Source organism: Marmota monax, unplaced genomic scaffold, assembly GCF_021218885.2.
Source record: "Marmota monax isolate L192 unplaced genomic scaffold, Marmota_monax_Labrador192_F-V1.1 WCK01_AAM20220418_F8-fsc00138, whole genome shotgun sequence".
Lineage (NCBI taxonomy): Eukaryota > Metazoa > Chordata > Mammalia > Rodentia > Sciuridae > Marmota > Marmota monax.
In genome coordinates, this window is record NW_026692763.1 from 1,960,057 (window position 1) to 1,981,573 (window position 21,517).

The 21,517-nt window shown below is 35.5% G+C and overlaps 1 protein-coding gene across 3 annotated transcripts in view; it reads left to right on the top strand.

Moving 5' to 3' along the window:
- Nsrp1 (nuclear speckle splicing regulatory protein 1) overlaps positions 1 to 21,118 on the top strand; it is a 46,235-nt gene extending 25,117 nt beyond the window's left edge. For all 3 annotated transcript variants that reach the window (XM_046447013.2, XM_046447014.2, XM_058580067.1), the window contains 5 exons: positions 10,048 to 10,104; positions 13,295 to 13,423; positions 14,267 to 14,474; positions 15,785 to 15,893; positions 19,330 to 21,118. In XM_046447013.2, the coding sequence (XP_046302969.1) occupies positions 10,048 to 10,104; positions 13,295 to 13,423; positions 14,267 to 14,474; positions 15,785 to 15,893; positions 19,330 to 20,398 (1,572 nt within the window). In that variant the 3' untranslated portion in view covers positions 20,399 to 21,118. The remainder of the gene's footprint in view (positions 1 to 10,047; positions 10,105 to 13,294; positions 13,424 to 14,266; positions 14,475 to 15,784; positions 15,894 to 19,329) is intronic.
- Positions 21,119 to 21,517: the final 399 nt, after the last annotated feature.

A 21,517-nucleotide genomic window follows, 5' to 3' on the forward strand; every position in this document is an offset into this window, starting at 1 on the left:
TTATTTGACCTTTGAATGCATGAGATTGGCTGGGAGGCATACTTTACTTTTCTAATTTATGTATGTATGCTTTTTTGGGGGGTGGCAGGACCAGAGACTGAACTCTGAGCACTCTCAACCACTGAAACACATCCCCAGCCCTATTTTGTGTAAGGTCAGGCAGTGGTGAACAAAAGGAGACAGATTTAAAAGGCTGCTGAAGGGGGCTTTGAGATTTCACTCCCCACGAGACCCTCAGACCAACAGGGTAGGTCCAAGGAGAAGCGTATCAGAGCTGAGTGGAACTGGAATTTATTGGGTTAGGGCAGGAAGGGAGGGCTGGGGACAGGAAAAGGGGTTTTTAGAGTCCCTTCTCCTACTGGGATTGGTGGGGGCCGGGGAGCTGGCTAAGATCCAGGATTGGCCAGGAGAGCCGGCTGATTGACAGGCAGCTCTGTCAGGCCTGGTTGGTAGTTCTTGCATGCTCAGTTCCTCAGCCGCCTCCATCAACCTAATATTTTGTGTGTTTCTTTTTTTAGAGATAGGGTCTCACTGAGTTGTTTGGTGCCTAACTGTAGCTGAGGCTGGCTTTTGAACTTGTGATCTTCCTATCTCAGCCTCTGGCCCCGGCTCTAATTATATTTAACTTAAACATTTACCAGTTGTTTTGTATTTAGGGATTATATGTTCTCTTGGAAGAAAGATGGTAACACAAAAAGTTCCTGGGCAATGGAAGTAAACTGGTCCAGAAATGTTATCAGAAAATGGAGAATTTGGTTTTCAATGAACATAATTTTTAATGGCTTTATTGTTTCACACTTTTAGTTATCATGCAAGCATCTGATGATTAGAAGATGATATACTAGATTTTACCAATAGAAAATAAAAGACTGGGGCTGGGGTTGTGGCTCAGTGGTAGAGCGCTTGCCTCGCATGTACAAGACCCTGGGTTCAATCCTCAGCACCACATAAAATTAAACAGTGAGATAAAGGTATTGTGTCCAATTACAACTAAAAAATAAATATAAAAAAAAAGAAAAGACTGATAAGACAGATCTCTGCTCTCAAGAATTTTGGTCTGTAACATGAAAATGAATATATAGGTAAAGCAAGTCACTAAATATTATCAACTGAGACAGGTTAAAATTTTCAGAAAGGGTGCTTTGTTAGGATAAAAGCCATTTCTTATTGAGCAACCAGGAAAAAAGACAGATTGATCAGCCAGCTTTCCTTTGATAAGAATTGTATATGGGCCCCTATTCTTGTACACAGCTTCACTTCTTTTGTTCATTCTCTAGTCTCCTTGATTTTGACCTATTTTTGGCTACAAACTCTAGCTTTACCTATTTTGGGGTACCTGCTTTTTGTTCTTAAAATCATCCTTATACTGTAGTGTATATGCACTCCATATATAATTTGCTCTATATACAGAATTTCACCCTGCTGTTTAGCTGTCACAGTCTCTTTATCTGTTGTACTGTAAATTTATATTTGCTATCATCTTCCTACCTCTGAATTTGCTCTAAACCTGTGTTCTATATTTACTTGGCTTAACACATTCTTGCTCTTCGCTTATTTTTGAATGTGTCCATACTTCTAGTCTTCCTGAGTTTAATTCATTGAGGCTCCCTTGTAACTGATTTTCCACAGTGTTGGTCAGTCTGTCACTAGTTGAATCTTCTTTTCCCCTTCCAAGTATATGAATAACTACTTGAGATTGCCTATCAGCAGTAGTTTGGTACATTTTTCTCCACTATTTTTAGTGTAGGACCTGACATAATATTATCATTTTTAAATTTTGGTATCATTTTTTAATTTCAGCCCAGGGTGCTTAACCACTGAGTCACATCCCCAACCCTTTTTATATTTTATTTTGAGACCAGGTAGCTGGCTTTGAACTCCCACTTCTTCCGAAATTACTGGAATTATATAGGTGTGTGCCACTGCACTTGCCTATTTTACTTTTTTTTTCTTTTTTAATATTTATTGTGCCATGAATTCATAGGGAAAAGGTTCCAGCAGCTCAGGCTCCTTTCCATTTGTTCTCACAAAATGTGCTTTTTTGGGTAGAACAGGCTGGCGCTTCAGCTGAACCCAGTGTTTTCTCTTTGGCTTCCTTCTTTTTCTGATAATTTTTCTTCACACATTTCAGGAAGCTGTCTTGGCTCTGGAGTGCTTAATATGCTCCATACTCATATTAATTCTCTTGGCAAGAACCTTGCCCTTAGCTTATTCACAACAGTGGCAACAGCATGCTGGGTTACATTGTAGACTTTCCCAATTTTGCTATGATAACATTTGTGGGGCATTCTTTTTTGAACAGTACCCATTCCCTTAATGTCTACAATATCACCCTTCTTGTAGATTCGCATATATGTGGCCAAAGAACAACTCCATGTTTTCCAAAAGACCTAGAGAACATACATCGGGTTCCTCTCCTCTTTCCCTTTGTGTTTGTCATTTTGACAAATTACCATCAAAGTTAGATAGGAAGGAGTTGGAAAAGCATCAGGCCACCTGGTCCCATACCCCCAGTGCAGGAACCAGGCACCGCAGTTGGGTACACAGCCCACCATCCAGGCCCTACACAGCACTGGCTGCTCCCTGTCTGGCAGGACTAACAGGATGTGGACCCAACTGCCTACAACAGTGGATCCCAGATTGGGTGAAGAGCCTCACTAGTATCCTAGTGCATGGCATATGAGGCCACAGAGTTACAATTCCAGCCTAAGGAACACAGGACCCTAGGAGCCACGCACAGTCCTACCTGAAAGATCTCGCCTATTTTACTTTTAAAAAATAAGTTTTATTGAAATGTAATTGACATATATATACTGCTATTAAAATTATATTTGGCTGTGTTTTTTAAAAATATTTTTAGTTGTAGATGGACACTATACCTTTATTTTGTTTATTTGGTTTTTTTATATGGTGCTAGGGATCAAACCCAGTGCCGCACACATGCTAGGTAAGCAGTCTACCGCTGAGCCACAACCCCAGCCCCTGTTGGCTAAGTTTTGATGTGAGCTTATACCATGAAACCATTGTCACAATAAAGATAATGAACATGGCCATCACACCCCAAAATTTCTTTATCCCCTAATTATAATTCCTCCCTCCTGCCCTTTTTCATTCCTTTTCTAATCTTTAGACAGCTACTGGTATGCTTTCTTTAATACTATTCATTTTGTTCAGTTTATGTAATATATACTTGAGATGGAAGTGATATTTGACTTCTTCAGCATAATTATTTTGTGACTAATTCATATCATGTATATCAATAGGATGTTGGTGGTAACTTGGATTGTGTTTTAGACTTTTTAAAGTCAAATGGAAGGACTGTAGATGCATAGGTCAGAGGTAGAGCATTTGCCTAGTGAATAAGGCCCTGGATTCCATCTCTGTCGCCTCAAAAAAATAATGATTGTGGCCGACACCTGAAATCTCAGCCGCTCAGGAGGTGGAGACAGGAGGATCATGAGTTCAAAACCAACCTCAGCAAAAGCAAGGTGCTAAACAACTCAGTGAGACCCTGTCTCTAATTAAAATACAAAATAGGGCTGGAGATGTAGCTCAGTGGTTGAGTACTCCTGAGTTCAATCCCTGGAACCAATAATAATAACAACTATGTACATTTTTGTATTAAAGGATTTCTGTGGACATAGGTTTTCATTTCTCTTGGGTTAATTCATATGCATGGATTGTGCTTTACCACTGAACCACATCTCTTATTTTGAGACAAGGTCTTACCGAGTCTTAACTGTGGGTCTTATGTTGCTGAGACAGGACTCAAACTTATATTTAACTTTTTTGGTGGGGGTAGGGGTACCAGGGATTGAATTGAGGGCACTCGGCCACTGAGTCACATCCCCAGCCCTATTTTGTATTTTATTTAGAGTTGCTTAGTGTCTTGCTCTTGCTGAGGCTGGCTTTGAACTCTTAATCCTCCTGTCTCAGCCTCCTGAGCTGTTGGGATTACAGGTGTGCTCCACTGTGCCTGGCTTGTATTTAACTTTGTGTGTGTGTGTGTGTGTTGCTGAGGATTGAACCCAGGGCCTTGTGCATGTGAGGAAAGCACTCATGTACAGTTGTCTTTTCCATGAAGGTACTATATGGTGTATTAGTATTATATACTCTTTGATATAATTATATTGGGAAGAAATTGTCAACCTGTTGTTTTCCTATGGAATTATTTTAAATGAATATGTTTTAGGTTATTTGTATATTCTTCAAAACCTAAATGTTTGGGGCTGGGGGTGTGGCTCAGTGGTAGAATGTTTGCCTAGCATACATAAGGCCTTGGGTTTGATCCCTACTACCACCCCAAAACAAAACACCTCAAATTTTGGATATTGGAGGAAAGTGGAACAAACCAGGTGTTACCTTTTATAATGAGGACCCAGTAATATATGTGGGACTTAATTGAGTTATCAGTGGGAGAACTATTAAAACTTTTCAAAACTTCACATTAAAATCTTTTGGTGTAAATATAATTGGATAGTATAATTTTCATAATTACAATAATTCTGAAGCACTCTTTGGAGACTGGGGATGTAGATGAGTGGTAGATAGCATGCCTTGCATTTTCAGTTCCCAGCACTGTAAGAAAAAAAGTAAAAACACCTTTCTGAATGAAATGATTTTCATAACATTTATTCTATCACATCTTCACAGTGTATCCTTGCTTTCCATTATACCTTGCCAGTATTGGGTAATATCATTTTTTAAATCATTATCAAATTTAAGTTTTCATATCGTTAATAGTGATGTATATTTTCTTTTCCAAATTTTGTTCATAGCCATGTTTTTTTTTTAATTTTCCCCTGTTATAGTTTGTTTTAGGTCTGAGCTTATGTAATTAAAAATAACTTTTTATAACTCTTTTTTTAATTTTTTCTTTTAGTTGTTGGTAGGCCTTTATTTTATTAATTTATTTATATGCAGTGCTGAGAATCTAACCCAGTGCCTCACACATGCCAGGCAGGTGTGCTACCGCTGAGCCACAGCCCTAGCCCCTTAATATTTATTTTTTTAGACGTTGATGAACCTCTTTTCTTTAATTCATTTATTTATATATGAGAATTGAATCCAGTGCCTCCTCACACATGCTAGGCAAGTGCTCTACCAATGAGCTACAACCCCAGCCCTCTCTTCACAACTCTTAAACAGGCTTTGTATTTACAGGAGTTCTGTGAATGGGAGCAAGTAAAACCAATAGTAAAGATTGTTGAGTTATAAGACCTTTAATAAATGATCTGTTCCTAAGTTTAAATTAAAAAAAGAACAGGAAGTTCTCATCTCTGAGTTCTCAGCACAACAGAAAATTGTAGCTGTAACCCATCTGCAGAAAGATTGATTCTTGAACTATTTTTCTTTAGCTAAGAGCTATTTTGGACAAGTGGATAGGTAAACCTCTTATTTTAGAAAGAAACCCATGAACAATCTTTGCTTATTGTGCTTTATTAGCTTTGGAATGATAGATTGATATCTGGAAAAAAATTCAGAATCTTTTTCTAAATATTTGTTCAGTGTTAAAAAGTTAGTACTTAAAAAGGTAATTTAATAATATAAATAGTGGGCTAGTATCTGTAATTTTATTCTGTTTCTTGGTGAAGGAGTTCTAATAATATTACAGGGCTACTTCTCTTTAGTAGTCATCACAACCCAGAAGACAACCCATTTAAACATGTAGGGTGACATAAGAAAGGTACACAATCAAGTACTTTCCCTTCCATTTGTCTGAGCTAATTATAAAGGTTTTATTTTCCCCCTTTTAGATAAAAAGATCTTCCATCTAGTCAAGCCAAATCTAACTATAGTTCGAAATGAAATGAAACAAACATTACATTGGTTAATTTTATTCTCTACAGTGAACAATGGAAGACAAGAAAATCCAGTTGCAGTGGGGTGTTTTGGTTTAGTTTGGTTTTTTTTTTTTTTTTTTTTTGTGGTGCTAGGGGTTGAACACAGGACCTCGTGCATGTGAGGCAAGCACTCTACCAACTAAGCTATATCCCCAGCCTGCAACATTTTTTTCTTAATTTTATAATTTATGGGGCCTATACATGACCACATCTTTACTCTTATAATCGTGTGTGTTATAGGCTAGGTGTTTTCTTTTTTGTATTCATTTCTTCTTGGAAGTTAAAATGAGTAGAAACTACCAACTTTTCAAAAGTTAAAATGTTGACCAAATGCCTTCTTTTCCACTAGATTGTAAACTTTTTTTTTTTTTAACGGGGTGGCGTGGGGTGCTGAAGAGTAGGCAAATACTCTACCACTGAGCTACATAAACCCTCAGCCCTAGATTTTAAGCTTTGTGTAGCACTTAATCTAATTACTATACACATAGTAGATGCAGAAAACATTTGCAAGCAATTTCCAGAGTTTTGAAAAGGTAATTTCCTGAGGTTTTTGGTAGGAAATCTATTTCAAAATATCTGTGTAGATTTTGCACTTTCAGTGAGCAACTGAACTTTTTGAACCTGTTTATAAACTGAAACAAAACAAAAAATTAAAGGCCCTTAAAGAGAGTAGTTTTTGTCTTTCTGAATTTAAAACTAATAATTTGTGGTTTTATGAGAAAGCACCATTAGTGAACATTTACCATCTTAAGTTTTTCCGTGAACTAGTCTTCAGACAAAATAAAAATAATTGTGTGCTAATTTTGGAATCAGTGATCATATTGTGTGGTGTGGTCACATTCAACCATAGGTTTTTTGGGGTTTTTTTGGTGTGTTTTTTTTTTAACGGCTATTTTGCCTTAGGTTTTGTAGGCTAGGGTATTTGGTGGTATTAACTTTTTTGTGATTTCTAAACTAATCAAAATGCATTCCTTGAAAATAACGCTGTAAAAGCCAATCTCAAATGGGTGTGTACTGCATGATTCCATTTGTTTAATGTTCATGAAATGTAATTACAAAGATAACAGATTAGTGGTTGCCAGGAATTAGGGAGGGTGGAAGAAGGATGGGTATGGTTGTAAAGGGGTAGCACAAAGCGTTCATGTCAATAATGGTTCAGTTATATGTATCTTGATTGGGGCCATAGATTCATGAAGCTACACAATTTCCTGGTATTGATGTTCTGTTTTATTTAAGCATGTTGTCGACATTGGGGGAGGTTGGGCAAAGGGAGTATAGTACCTCCTATATGTTTCTTTGCAACTTCTTTCAAATTTATAATTATTTTAAAATAAAGTTAGAAAAAATAAAACTGCTTTAATGAGTATTCCCCTCTCACCCCAAACCAGGGTGACTATTAAAGGCAGATAGATATCTGTTCAGTTGGCCTGTTCTTACTGTCAGATTCAAGCTTGTAGTTATTAGAGCAGCAAAGTAGAAGACTCCCTCAAAGGAGAGTTCTTTATAATCTACTCATGCTTTGGGGGTGGTGTATTTTTACTTATGAGTAGTTCCAAGTAAATCTCTTTGTCAATTCTAGAAAGTCATTTCTAGTTAAATCACAGCTCTTATGGTAATGTATGTATCTCTCATTTCCTATTTATTGATATACTGAACATAAAACCTTAAAGAATCTTGAAACATGGCAGCCTTTTAAATAGTCAACAAAATAGATTTTCCTATTTTCATAGGTGCAAATGTGATCATATCATGTAACTTCAAGTAGATATGGACCTTGTGTTTTATTAAGCACACTGAAAAATATATTTCAAAGTGGAATATAGTTGCATGCTTTTCTGGTGAACTCAGCCACGTGTCCAGCATGCTAGCTTCATAATAGAGGTTCGAAGCATAGAAATTAACTGGTGAGTTTAAATTAAAGAGACATGACTCTCAGTTACCTTATTTGCCCAGCTCAGAGTCTGCTCCTCCTAGCTCCTGCCTCCAGCCACCTAATGCGGTAGTGAGGTTAACACAAGAGGCCAGAGAGAGAGGGTGGGGGGGAACACGCCAGGGAGTGAGCTTTTATTGGGGAACAAAAAAATTCAAGGGAAAATTCCGTCCAATGAAGATGGAGGGGGGCAGCATTCCAAGGTCAGGGTCAATGATTGGTCTTCAGGTCAGTGGTCAGGCACACCACCGCATGGACAAGCCCTCGCACCTGAGACAGGGTGGGGAAGGCTCTGACAAAGCTTGCTTGAGCACCTCTCACCCAGCCAGGGAGGTAACTCAAATCACTTCAGAGAATGGCTTCCCACAGTCAACAGTTTGTTTTAACAATCATACTCCAAGGGAAAAAAAAACCTTAATTTAATGTGAGCATTTCTTTTTTTTACTTCAAATTTAATATGAACATTTCTGAAGCCCTGTGTCATTTTAAATTTCTTGGTTTTTGTTTCTTTTGTTGATTTTTGTGGTGCTGGGGACCAAGAGCTCTTCCAAAGAGCTACATCCCAGCCCAAGCCCCATGTTCTTAAACATGAACGTAGTAATAGCAATATAAATGATAGCTAACTCTTTGAGTCAGCTACTAAGTGCTTTCTACATGTTATTTCATTTCATCTTCAAAAAAACCTTGGGCTAGGGATGAACCCATGGGCAAGGCCCTAAGTTCATTCCCCAGTACCAAGAGGTGGGGGAGGGGGGGACCTTGTGAGATAAATACTCTTGACTAGATGAGGAAACTGAACTAGAAAAAAGTTAAAATACCTGGAATAACAGAGTTAGACTAAAAGTCAGCCAAGATCCCCAGGTCTGCCTTGTGACCGTTATTTTGTACTTACTTCTTAGTGTATACAGTGTAGAAACTCTGAAGTTAGAGGTTAATAATATGATCACACTTATATCTTAGTTTTGTTTTATTTGTCAGGCACATATATGAAATATGTTTCTTTTCTTGCTCAGTTCCTTGTTTTCCCTGACTTACGCAGGAGAATCAAGAAAAATATATTTCATTTATGTTAATTTGAGTTATAAAATACATTGGAAATATTTATTATTATCAGTTTTCATGTTTAAATTGATATTCTAAGGAATGAAAACATTGTATCACTTAATAGGGAACCTTTGGGTATTAAGTTTATCTCTGTGATTATAGGGAACTGGAATTACATGTATTTTGTTGTTTGTTGCCATGGCGGGGAGAGCACCAATTACTGATACTTACAACTGAAAATAACCAATAGGCTAAAACCTATGATCCTACGGCTGAGAGAGTGTGTGTGTGGGGGGGTGCGTTATAGCAGTTTTAGATTCACAGCAAAATTGAGAGGAAGGTATAGATTAAATTAATCAGTAGTTTTATATTTTAGATAAAATTCACATGCCGTGGTTTAGTGTTCATTAATATATTCACAATTCATACACAATGAAAGTGTGTAGTTCAGTTTTCATTAATAAATTTACATTATATGGTGTTAATGAATATATTCACATTATATACGTGATACTTCTTTTTTGGCACTGCTAGGGATTGAACTACATCCCCAGTCCTCTTTACTTTTTATCTTGACCAGCTGGCCGCAAACTTATAGTCCACCTGCCTTGCCTTCCTGGTAGCTGAGAATAACAGTTGTATACTTCCACTCCTGGTCACAGTGATACTTAAAAAAAAAAAAAATATGTATATATTTTTAGTTGTAGTTAAACACAATACCTTTATTTTTATTTATTTATTTTTATGTGGTGCTAAGGATGGAACCCAGGGCCTTGTATATGCTAGGCGAGCGCTCTGCCACAACCTCAGCGCCCCACCTCCCCAGTGATACTTTTTTAAAAAGTAAATTTTATTGTGTATATTAATGGTGTAACAACAAATTGTTAGGGGATATATAGATAATTTTTTTAAAAACTTAACTATAGTAAAACAAATTAGCATATTCATTATCTCACATTACTTTGGGATGGGGTTAAAAAACAATACCAAAAAAAATATATACCACTGAGCTATATCCATATCCCTTTTTTCAGGATCTCACTTAGTTGCCCACGCTAGCCTCAAAAGCCTCAGCCTCCCAAATAGCTGGGATTACAGGCATGCTGTACCCAGCTATCTTTCCCCTTTTTAACTATAAATAAGAAACCAGTTGCCAACAAGAATATTGGATAAGAATTTTTAAATTGGTTTAATTGGTTTAAACAGTGACAGCATTTTTCTATTTTGTAGACCTCCGTGAGTGAAAGCCTTCAGAGAGAAGCTGCTAAGAAGCAAGCCATGAAACAGGTAAGGTGGATGAGTAAAATAAGTGCATTTGGTGAAGTGTGTTTCAGCTTATAAGGACCAGTTTTGATACATAGATGCTCAGACTAAAACACTATGTGTGTATAATGAAATAATTTTATGCTGAGTCATTTTTTCTAATGTATAAAAATGTTTGCTTCATATAGATTACAGATGTCCTGTGTAGATTTTTAAAAGAAAAACACAATGAAGAATTAGAATTATCTTTTAAAATTCTCACAAACCTACCCACGTTCCTGATTAAGAAATCTGAAACTCAAAAGGGAAAAAATTTCCCTTATCATGATACAACTAATCATAGAAATAGACCTGAAGGTTTACTAATTTTTCTGCTTCTCCACCAGTATATCTTAGATTTTGCTGCTGTAGAACAGAATTAAACAGTGGCAAGATAACCTTTCTCTCTCTTTCTTTTTTTTTTTTTTTCCCCTCGGTACTGGGGATTGAACTAAACCCAGGGGCATTTAACTACTGAGCTATATCTCCAACCCAACCCTTTTTTTTGTATTTAATTTAGAGGCAGAGTCTTACCAAGTTGTTGAGGCTGGGTTTGAACTCATAATCTTCCTTCCTCAGCTTCCCTACCTTCTGGGATTATAAGTGTGCACCACTGTGCTCAGCCATCTTTCTTCTTCATAGTTTGTTTTATGGTGGTGCTAGAGATTGAACTCAGCCTCACACATGCTAGTGAAGTGTGATACTACAAAACTTCATCCCCAGCCCCTATCCTGTTTTTTTTTTTTTTTTTTAAATAAATATTCCTTTTATGTTTGAAAAATGTTCATGAATACATTGGGCTAGTTATATTAATCTATATTTATTTATATTGATTTTTTTTGTCTGTTCTTCTACTGAGAGGCATATGCTAAATTCTTCCACTATAATTATGGGTTTTTCTGCTTTCTCTTCATATTTTGCTTTGATACATAAATTAATAACATAACTACTCAAGTACTCCCTTAGCAGCTCTTTTCATCACATATACAAAGACATGACAGTTTAAACAACCAACTTACAGTCTCCCTTTTCCCTGGCTTTCTGGATTTTTTTTTGTTGTTGTTGTTGTTGTTTTGGGTTTTGGGGTTTTTTTTTTTTGTTTGTTTGTTTTTTTGGTATTGGGGATTGAACTCAGGGGTACCTTACCAATGAGCCACATCCCCAGCCCTGTTTTGTGTTTTATTTGGAGACAGGATCTTGCTGAGTTGCTTATTAGCGCCTTTCTTTATGCTGAGGCTGCCTTTGAACTCGCAATCCTCCTGTTTCAGCCTCCTGAGTGCTAGGATTACAGGCGTGTGCCACCATGCCTGGCTGCTTTTTTTTTTTTTTTTTAAGGGTGGTGGTTATTATTTTTTAGATTTCATGTTTTCTTCTTTGGATTCTCCTGGCTGTTTTGAGGACGGAGCAGTGCCAGTTTACCATCTGAATAGGAAAATCATTCCTTTTCTAAAATTGAGAAGTTTAAATAGTGTTCCAGAAAACAAAGGTTTTCAGTTAGCACATGTAATAAAGTAAATGTAGATATGTAAAAACCTAAGAATGTTAGGTGGATTCTTTTGAATAACTACCATATCACTCTTACACTTTAAAGAATTTTTCTTTTGTTCCATATTGCAAAAAATTTTAATGTGGGTTAAAATATGTAAAATCTATCTCAGAAATTTATAAACTGGGCAAAAGGCTCAGACTTGTGAAACAACTAGAAAATAATAACATCAAGTGTAGTATTAAGGGTTAGAGTTGTAGCTCAGTGTTAGAGTGCTTGCCTAGCATGTGTGAGGCACTGAGTTCGATCTTCAGCACCACATAAAAATAAATGAATAAAATAAAGGCATGTGTCCATCTACAACTAAAAAAATATTTTTTTAAGTGTATTATTAAGAGTTGGGGGGCTGGAGTTGTGGCTCAGCAGTAGAGCACTCACCTAGCATATGGGAGGCCCTGGGTTCGATCCTCAGCACCACATAAAAATAAATAAAATAAAGGTATTATGTCCAACTGCAACTAAAAAATAAATATTAAAAAAAAAAGAGTTGAACATTGCAGTGTAGATAGAATGTTCCACAAACTTTAAAAGAAAGAGATCATATCATTGTGTATTAAGGTCCTCAAAGAAGCCTTTATTTAAGATGTAGTGTTGAGCTGGCCCTGAAACTAGGTAAGATTTTAGTGGCCTGAAAGTACATGTAGAACATTAAAGATAGAAGGGACCATGATAAGCAAAGGCAGAGGATTTTATATAACTGATACTCTAAAAAGTTATTTATAAGTAATATTCTAATTAATAAATTACAAATATCCTCCATTTTAATATTATATTTGGAACCTTTTTTAAATGTTAGGAACTTTTAATGAAATAGTTCCTATCATTATATATTTTAAAACTCTATAAACATTTTGTTTTGCAGCTCAAACTTTTTTTTAAAGTGATATGAAATTAGGTGTGGGGGGCACACCTGTAATCCCAGCAACTCAGAAGGCTGTGTCAAGAGTAACACAAGTTCAAGGCTAGCTTCAGAAATTTAGCAAGGCCCTGTCTCAAAATGAAAGATAAAATAAAAAGGGCTGTGATATTGTTCAGTGTTTAAAAACCTCTGAGTTTAGTCCCTGGTATGGAAAAAAAAAAAGTGATGTGAAGACTGAGGGTATACTTCAGTAGTATAGTACTTGCTTAGCGTGCAAAAGGCCCCAGGTTCAATTATATGTGTGCGCCACCATGCCAGACTACTGTACCTTTTGATGTGGATAATATTCTGTTAGACTCTATTTTAGTTGTCATGTTGTTTAAGTTATCACAACTTGGGAAGTTAGTATAATTATTATCCTCTCCTTGATTGAGGAAAAGGTTAAATAAGCTGGGCAAAGTTCATGGCCAGCCTGGGCAACTTAGCAACACTCTGTCTCAGAATTTTTTAAAAAGGATGGGGAATGCAGCTCAGTAGTAGAATACTTGCCTAATGATAAGCATAGAGCCAGAATTCAAATTCAGCCTGACTCCAGAATTTACGTTCATATTTTCTGTGATTGAAGGAATTTTTATGATTTATTTTCAATTTATGAATCTTTTTAATCTTTTAATTTTTTTAAAAACCATAGGATTTTGGCAGTAAGTATCAGCTGGGTTGTATTTTTGAAACATTCAGTTTTATTTATTTATTTGTTTGTTTGTTTTAAGACCAAACTGGAAATTCAGAAGGCCCTTGCAGAAGATTCTACTGTGTATGAATATGACAGTATTTATGATGAAATGCAGAAAAAAAAGGAGGAAAATAATCCCAAATTGCTTTTGGGAAAAGATCGGAAGGTTGGTAGCGAAATCAAACTTTCTTTGACCTCAACCAGCATTTTGTATCTTAATCTTAAGATTAAAATCATCTGAGGGATGATTAAAAGTATGTGCAATAATATTTTAGAGTCCAAAGGTTGATATCTGAAGTATGTGAAGAGCTCCTATTTTTAGATTATAGATTTGAATTTAGAACCCTGAAAGCTTTATATATAGTATTATTAACAGGATCCTAAGAGTGGATTATCTAACAGTTTTGTAAATTCTGTGTTTTGCTTTAATGACCTCAGCAAATACTTTTTTGAATTTTTTTCCTGAGAAAAGTCTGTGTACCAAAATTATGCTGCTATTCCCTTGTTCATGTTTACTCATGTTTTATTGTCTTCTCAATTTTATTTTGCTTCCTAGCTGGTAATTGAATCATCTGCTTACACATATCCTGATCATAATTTTAGTATGAAAAAATTGAGGGTAGAGGGTATTGATCTTCACATCTTATAATATATCTATTAGTAGAATGAGATATCAAATTATATTGGAGCTGCTGTTTTAAATAATTTTCCAGTAAATATAAAAAACTCATAGAAATTTTCCTGATTAATTTATATGTTGAATTAAGAGAATACCAGTTTATCATGGAAAAAATACCACTGGGAAAGTGTTTTATTTAGTTTGTTTTGTTATTTTGAAAGCACAATCACATAAATTTCTATTTCTGCTGCACTTGATTTTTATTGAATTTTGACATGACATTCCTGTTTGGACTAACAATTTCAATGTTAGTGAATTCATGATAAAAGTTATAGAATAATAACAATTATTTTTTACTCCTTCCTAAGTAATCTTGTTTTTTTCTATTAGCCAAAATATATTCATAACTTACTAAAAGCAGTTGAAATCCGAAAAAAGGAACAGGAAAAAAGAATGGAAAAGAAAATACAAAGAGAACGAGAAATGGAAAAGGGAGAATTTGATGATAAAGAGGCATTTGTGACATCTGCTTATAAAAAAAAATTGCAAGAGAGAGCTGAAGAGGAAGAAAGAGAAAAGAAGGCTGCTGCACTTGAAGGTAAAATGGGAAAAGGGAAAGGTAGAGGGAAACAGAATTTCTGCCTTATGGTTAGCCATTTGCTCTGTCACCAAACTTTGGACTTAATAATGTGATCATAATGTATGTATATGAATTCAAGGTTCAAGATATATAGTATTGTATAGTAGTATAAAACATGAGATTTGGGGGGGCTGGGGCTGTAGCTCAGTGGCAAAACGCTTGCCTAGAATGCTTGAGGCATTGGGTTCAATCCTCAGCACCACATAAAAAATAAACAAATAAAATAAAGGCATTCTGTCCATCTACAACTACAAAAAATATATATATTAAAAAAAAAAACATGAGGTTTTTAACTAAGAACAGTTGAATTCTACTTTAGTAACTGTTATTTCTACTGGACTTTTCACTTAGTTCTCATTTTGATCTCACTGTAATCATCATAAGTCATTGCAGTAGAACATGAATCCAAAAACACTTATTACAAGGTATATGTAACACCATAACATTTGTCAGAACAATATAACTTTGAACTCTAATACTTGCTGAGATTAGAACCTAGAGTCACCACTTAAGAAGCATCAACTGAGCAGCTAGAAAAAGAATAGCGATCAAAGACAGAAGATATGTACAGGGACTAAAGAATATCTTAGTATTCTACCTTAGTGCTTTTTACTCATGGTCATTTCTCAAGAACTAAGTATAACATATACTTACAAATAATGTATTTGGTAAGTGCTCTTCAACTCTTAAGTGGAAAAAAAACAAATCTATAAAATTGTGTCTAGGCATGTACTATGTGTTCATTTAGACCACCAAGCAGCACGCTTTCTATAAAGGATCAAATAGTAAGTATTTTAGACTTATTGTCTATCTGATCTCTATTGCAACTCTTTCTCTCTGCCCAAGTATCTGTGGACAAAAACAAATAGGAAGGCTGTGTTCCAATAAAAACATACTTATAAAAATAGGTATCAGCCAGTGCAGTGGTACATGCAGTAAATCCCAGTACCTTGGAAGGATCAGAAGTTTGAGGCCAGCCTCAGCAACTTAATGAAACACTTGGCAACATTGTAAGACCCTGTTTCCAAATAAAAATGAACTGAGCGGACATGGCTTAGTTCTTAAATACCCATGGATTCTGTTTCCAGTACCTAAAAAACAATAATAGGCAACAGACCAAATCTGACCTGTAGACTATAGTTTGCCAACTCCAAATGTAGAAGAACAGAATACATACACATCTCAGTGTGATATTTACTCTACACATGTAAAATGAAAATGCATTATGCCTTGTTGAATATTATATTTTGTCTTTTGCTTTCCCTTAGCACGTTTGGATGTAACCAAACAGAAAGACCTCAGTGGATTTTATAGGCACCTATTAAATCAAGCAGTTGGAGAAGAGGAAGTACCTAAATGCAGCTTTCGTGAAGCTAGGTGAGAGGTGGCAAATGGAATATTAGAATATACTGATAATAATCTTGGTTATGGGGTCATTTTAACACTTAGAGTATCACAGCATTGCATGTTATACTGTCCACCAAACTGACCTAACTGAATAGCTAAGAATTTGCAGTTTCTTGATATAAATATCTATAGATTTACTTCAAGATCATTTTTATTCTGCAGTTCACAAAAATAATTACAATTTATGTCAGAACATTCTCTGTCATTTAATTTAATATTATCATAAAACCATGTCAGATGTAATAGTGTATGTGTGTAATCCTAGCTACTCAGGAGGCTGAGGCAAGAGTATCTCAAGTTTGAGGCCAGCCTCAGCAACTTAGCAAGACCCTATCTCAAAAGAAAATGGGCTGAGAGGTAGAGTGCCCCTGGGTTCTAATCTTAGTACTGGAGCAGCAGTGGGTATAGCTTCTATAAAAACCAAAGACATATTAAACTTCTAATGTACAAATTTCTGAATTATCTGTTTTATGGGTTTTATGAATAATTTTAAAGGATAAGCAAAATCAAGTTATGGTGTTTTGTTTTCTTTGTTTTAAACTCAAAATATAGATTTCTCTCATGGCCCTGGTGCCTTACAAGGATTGATGTGAGAATTAAGGAGAAATTTGGAATGAATGAGGTATCATACAACACTCTATGTGCTGTTTATATAGTATTTAAATGTAAAGCAGTTTATAAAAGGAAAGTGGTTTATTTTCTTAACTAGAACCCAATCTTCATAAAACAGAAGATTCACATGCCAGCAGCTAACACTTCACTGTCCGTTACGTAACCACTAGTCACATGTAGCTATTTAAACTAAAAATAAATGAAATCTAAGCTTTTAATCAACAGTGGCCATATTTCTTTTTTTTTTTTTTTTTATTTCCTTTCTTCTACTGTTTTTGATGTTGACTTACTCCTCTTTCTCTAGGACTTTGAGATATGATGTTAGGTCATTTATTTGTTGACTTTATTTTTTTTTTATTTATTTTTTTATTGGTTGTTCAAAACATTACAAAGCTCTTGACATATCATATTTCATACATTAGATTCAAGTTGGTTATGAACTCCCAATTTTACCCCAAATACAGATTGCAGAATTACATCGGTTACACATCCACATTTTTACATAATGCCCTATTAGTAACTGTTGTATTCTGCTACCTTTCCTATCCTCTACTATCCCCCCTCCCCTCCCCTCCCTTCTTCTCTCTCTACCCCATCTACTGTAATTCATTTCTCTCCTTGTTTATTTTCCCATTCCCCTCACAACCTCTTATATGTAATTTTGTATAACAATGAGGGTCTCCCTCCATTACTATGCAATTTCCCTTTTCTCTCCCTTTCTCTGCCACCTCATGTATCTGTTTAATGTTAATCTTTTCTTCCTGCTCTTCCTCCCTGCTCTGTTCTTAGTTGCTCACATTATATCAAAAAAGACATTTGGTATTTGTTTTTTAGGGATTGGCTAGCTTCACTAAGCATAATCTGCTCTAGTGCCATCCATTTCCCTGCAAATTCCATGATTTTGTCATTTTTTAGTGCTGCGTAATACTCCATGGTGTATGAATGCCACATTTTTTTATCCATTCATCTATTGAAGGGCGTCTGGGTTGGTTCCACAGTCTAGCAATTGTGAATTGTGCGGCTATGAACATTGATGTAGCAGTATAACAGTGGCCATATTTCAAGTATTGAGATGCCGTATTTGGCTAATGATTATCATCCTGGATAGCTCATAGACTGCTATTTCTTCAGACATTTCTGTTAAACAGTGCTGGTCTAAAAAGCAAAGGATTGGAGGATTTAAAATAAAATTATAAGGTATTATTATGGGATAGTAAGGTAATTATGCTATAAATATATAGCTGAAGGTAGAAAGGAGAATTTGTCCTAAACATGTAAATAAGCAGACTTTCTTGAAAAGAAACATTCTATTTAGAAGATCTGTGTCTGTGTGTTGCTAGAATTATATTTATCCCCAGTCATCCCCAAACTGATAGGTTTTGATTATAAAATTTATGAGAATCCGGTTATGGTGGCGCACTCCTGAAATCCTGGCAGCTTGAGAGGCTGAGGCAGAAGGATTGCAAGTTCAAAGCAAGTCTCAGCAACTCATCACTTACAACTCAATGAGACCCTATCTCTAATAAAGTATATAAAAAAAAAAAAAGGTCTGGGGATGTGGCTCAGTGGTTAAGCACCCCTGGGTTCAATCCCCAGTACCAAAAAAAAAAAAAAAATGAGGTTCATGAGTCTAATAAAGTATATATGCAGAATTAGCTTTTAAATGGAAGTTATAATGCATTATGACTTCTCAGTTTCATCTGGTGTAGTTTTGAGTCATTTACATAGTACACTTCTGAGTTTAATAATTGAATTTCTAATTAGTAGTAGTTTCTTTAGTCAAGGTAGTTCTATTAGAGTTCCAAGAGAACTAAAGTTGTTGTTAGTGTGTGTGATAAGAATGAATCAGCTGGGCAAGGTGGCACACGCTTGTAATCCCAGCAACTGAAGCAGGAGGATTGCAAGGCAACTTAGTGAGACACTGTCTCAACATTTTAAAAATAGGATTGGGGATATAGCTTAGTAGAAGAGCACTTTCTAGGGCTGAAGATGTAGCTCAGTGGTAGAGTGTCCCTGAGTTTGATGCCTAGCACTTTGAGAGAAGAGAAAAAACAAAACAGAATGTGTGAGTACTGTCACTAAGTTAACGATCAGCTGGAAAAATGTAGATGATTCAAGTAATTTTAGTATTGACTTAACAGACAGATTCATATATTTCTATTTTATTATGATCATTATGAAGATTGCTGGTGCACTTTTAATCACAGGGAAGATTAATTAGTATTATTTAGGAACCAGATGTGGTATGTATGTATATAGTCCCATCACATAGGAGACTGAAAGGTAGGAGGATCCCTTGAATCCATAAGTTCTAGACCAACCTGAGCAACATAGTGAGACCCTGGATAAAAAATAAATTGGACTTGCCACTAATTTGCTTTGAAAAGATTATCTTCATGTACTTCTAGGATTATTCTTTATTTTTTTGAAAGAAAGAAAATGAAAAAATCTAACAAAAATCACAACTTTTAACTTCATGCTGTGAAAATAGGGCTTTGATCCAAAACAGTTTTCCCAATTAGTCTTTGTCTTGGCTTAGCAAAAAAAAAAAAAAAAAAAATGAAAAACTTGTATAGATCCCTGTCTATGAACATTCTAGTAGTCCAAGAGAGAACGGCTGATTTTCTCTTATTTCATTTCTACAAATATTAAAAATATTCTGAATTGTTTGAACATGCTAGTTTATAAAGTAAATAGATATGATTTTAAATATTGAGAAAAATAATATGAATGCTTCATTTGCTTTCTATAATGTGCACCTTATTTTTTTATTTATTTATTTTTTTTTACATAGTTTTGAAAGGACTGGAATAAAGGAAGAGAAATCAAGAGGTTACTCTGATGAAGTAAATTCAGAGAACAGAGTACTACAGGAGAAATGCATTATCCAGACTGGTGTAAAGAAGGAGGAAAACCCAGATGCAGACAGTGACTTTGATACCAAGAGCAGTGAGGATGATGAAATTGAAGAAAACAAAATGAACTGCCGAAGGCCAAAGGTCATAGAGACCTCTAGGAATTACTCCAAGCATCACAGGAATCAATCCCACTCACCGTCATCTAGTGAAGAAAGAGGACATGGTTCCAGACACCACACCAAAAGTTCCAAGTCAAGAGGGCATGAGAAGAGGGAAGATCCACACCAAGAGAGGCAGTCCAGAGACCAAGAGAATTATTATACTGACCGTGACCACCAAAAACAAAAGGATTCTCATAGGCACAGAGAGGCCAGTCATAGAGATTCCCACTGGAAGAGGCATGAACAAAAAGATGCATCAAGGAGAAGAGATCAGAGAGAAAGAGACGATAGAGAATGGAAAAGGGGGAGAGAGAGGGAGAAATATTCCTCTAGAGAACAAGAAAGAGATAAACAACAAAATGATCATGACCGATACATTGAGAGAGGAGGAGAGAAGGAAGAGAAAAGCAAAACAAAGAAGGAACACATGAAAATAAGGAAGGAAAGATATGAAAATAATGATAAGTACAGAAATAGGGAAAAACAAGAGGTAAGTGTTCAGCTTTCAGAAAGAAATCGAGACAGACGGGAAGGCAGCCCAAATTCTAAGGCAAAAGATGAGTTTCTTGACCATGAAAGATTCAGCAAAATAAGAAACATGGAAAAGGACAAAGAAAGAAGAAAAGACAAACCCTCTAGTTCTGAAACACCACTGGGAGCAAAACACAGACTCACAGAGGAAAGGCAAGAACAGGACAACGAACAAGAGAGACCACCTGAGGCAATGAGCAAGTTTGCAAAGCGGAACAATGAGGAAACTGTAATGTCAGCTAGAGACAGGTACTTGGCCAGGCAAATGGCACGGGTTAATGCAAAGACCTATATTGAAAAAGAAGATGATTGATGGCTGCTCCCAACAGGAAGATCTGTGGAAGAACAAAACATTGTTAACTCCTGGAATTTGCTTTGTAAAGGCATAAAGAAATATATTAGGAGTGGCTTGGGAAGGTATTTTTAAACATAATCCAAAATTCACTTTTTTTATTTAGGTTTAAATTAGAAGTCAGTCTTTTTATCTTGAATGTTTAGCTGAATTTATATATATATATATATTTCCTTGTTAATAGCACATTCTTGATTGTATGCAAGAACCATGAGTGTGTACCAACCCCCCCCCCCCAGGTTCTTAGAGAGGAAAATTGGCTCTATATCAACTATTAAAAAATAAACAACTGGGGCTGGGTTTGTGGCTCAGTGGTAGCGCGCTTGCCCCACACGTGCAAGGCCCTGGGTTCGATCCTCAGCACCACATATAAATAAATAAAATAAAGTTATCATGTCCAACTACAACTACTAAAAATAAATATTTAAAAAAAAATAAAAATAAAAAAAATAAACAACTCTCCTAATAATGTTGCTTTTGTTGCAGGATATGTTTTGTTTTATAAATATTTTAGATAAAAATATGTGAGTTTGATAAGTATAATAGAGAAAATTGTGACTTTTTATGTTCTGAAATTTGTAAAAAAGTGTAAAATATGTATCATGCATCTTGTTTAACTTCTTGACCTACAACATACTTGACTAAATGAAAATAAAAATAATGATATGCCTGTACTTTTAATTCATGCTTTTATGTTTAAAGTAATTTCATTTATGTCACAATTCCTCTTTTTGTTTAGTAAAAATCACTTTACTTTGTAATTCTGAAACCTTGGAAGTTAATAAATTATATATGTATTACATCTATCTAAGAGTGAAAAGATGGAGACATTTAGCCTAAAATCTAGATGGCAAGGTGCAGTGGTGCATGCCTATAATCCTACATCTCGGGAGACTAAGGCAGGACTGATCACAGGTTCAAGGCCAGCTTCAGCAACTTTGCAAGACCTTATCTCAAAAATGTATTTTTTAATAGTTTTAGTTTTTTGTTTAATATTTATTTTTTAGTTGTAGTTAGATGTAATACCTTTATTTTATTTATTTTTATGTGGTGCTAAGGCTCGAACCTAGTGCCTCACAT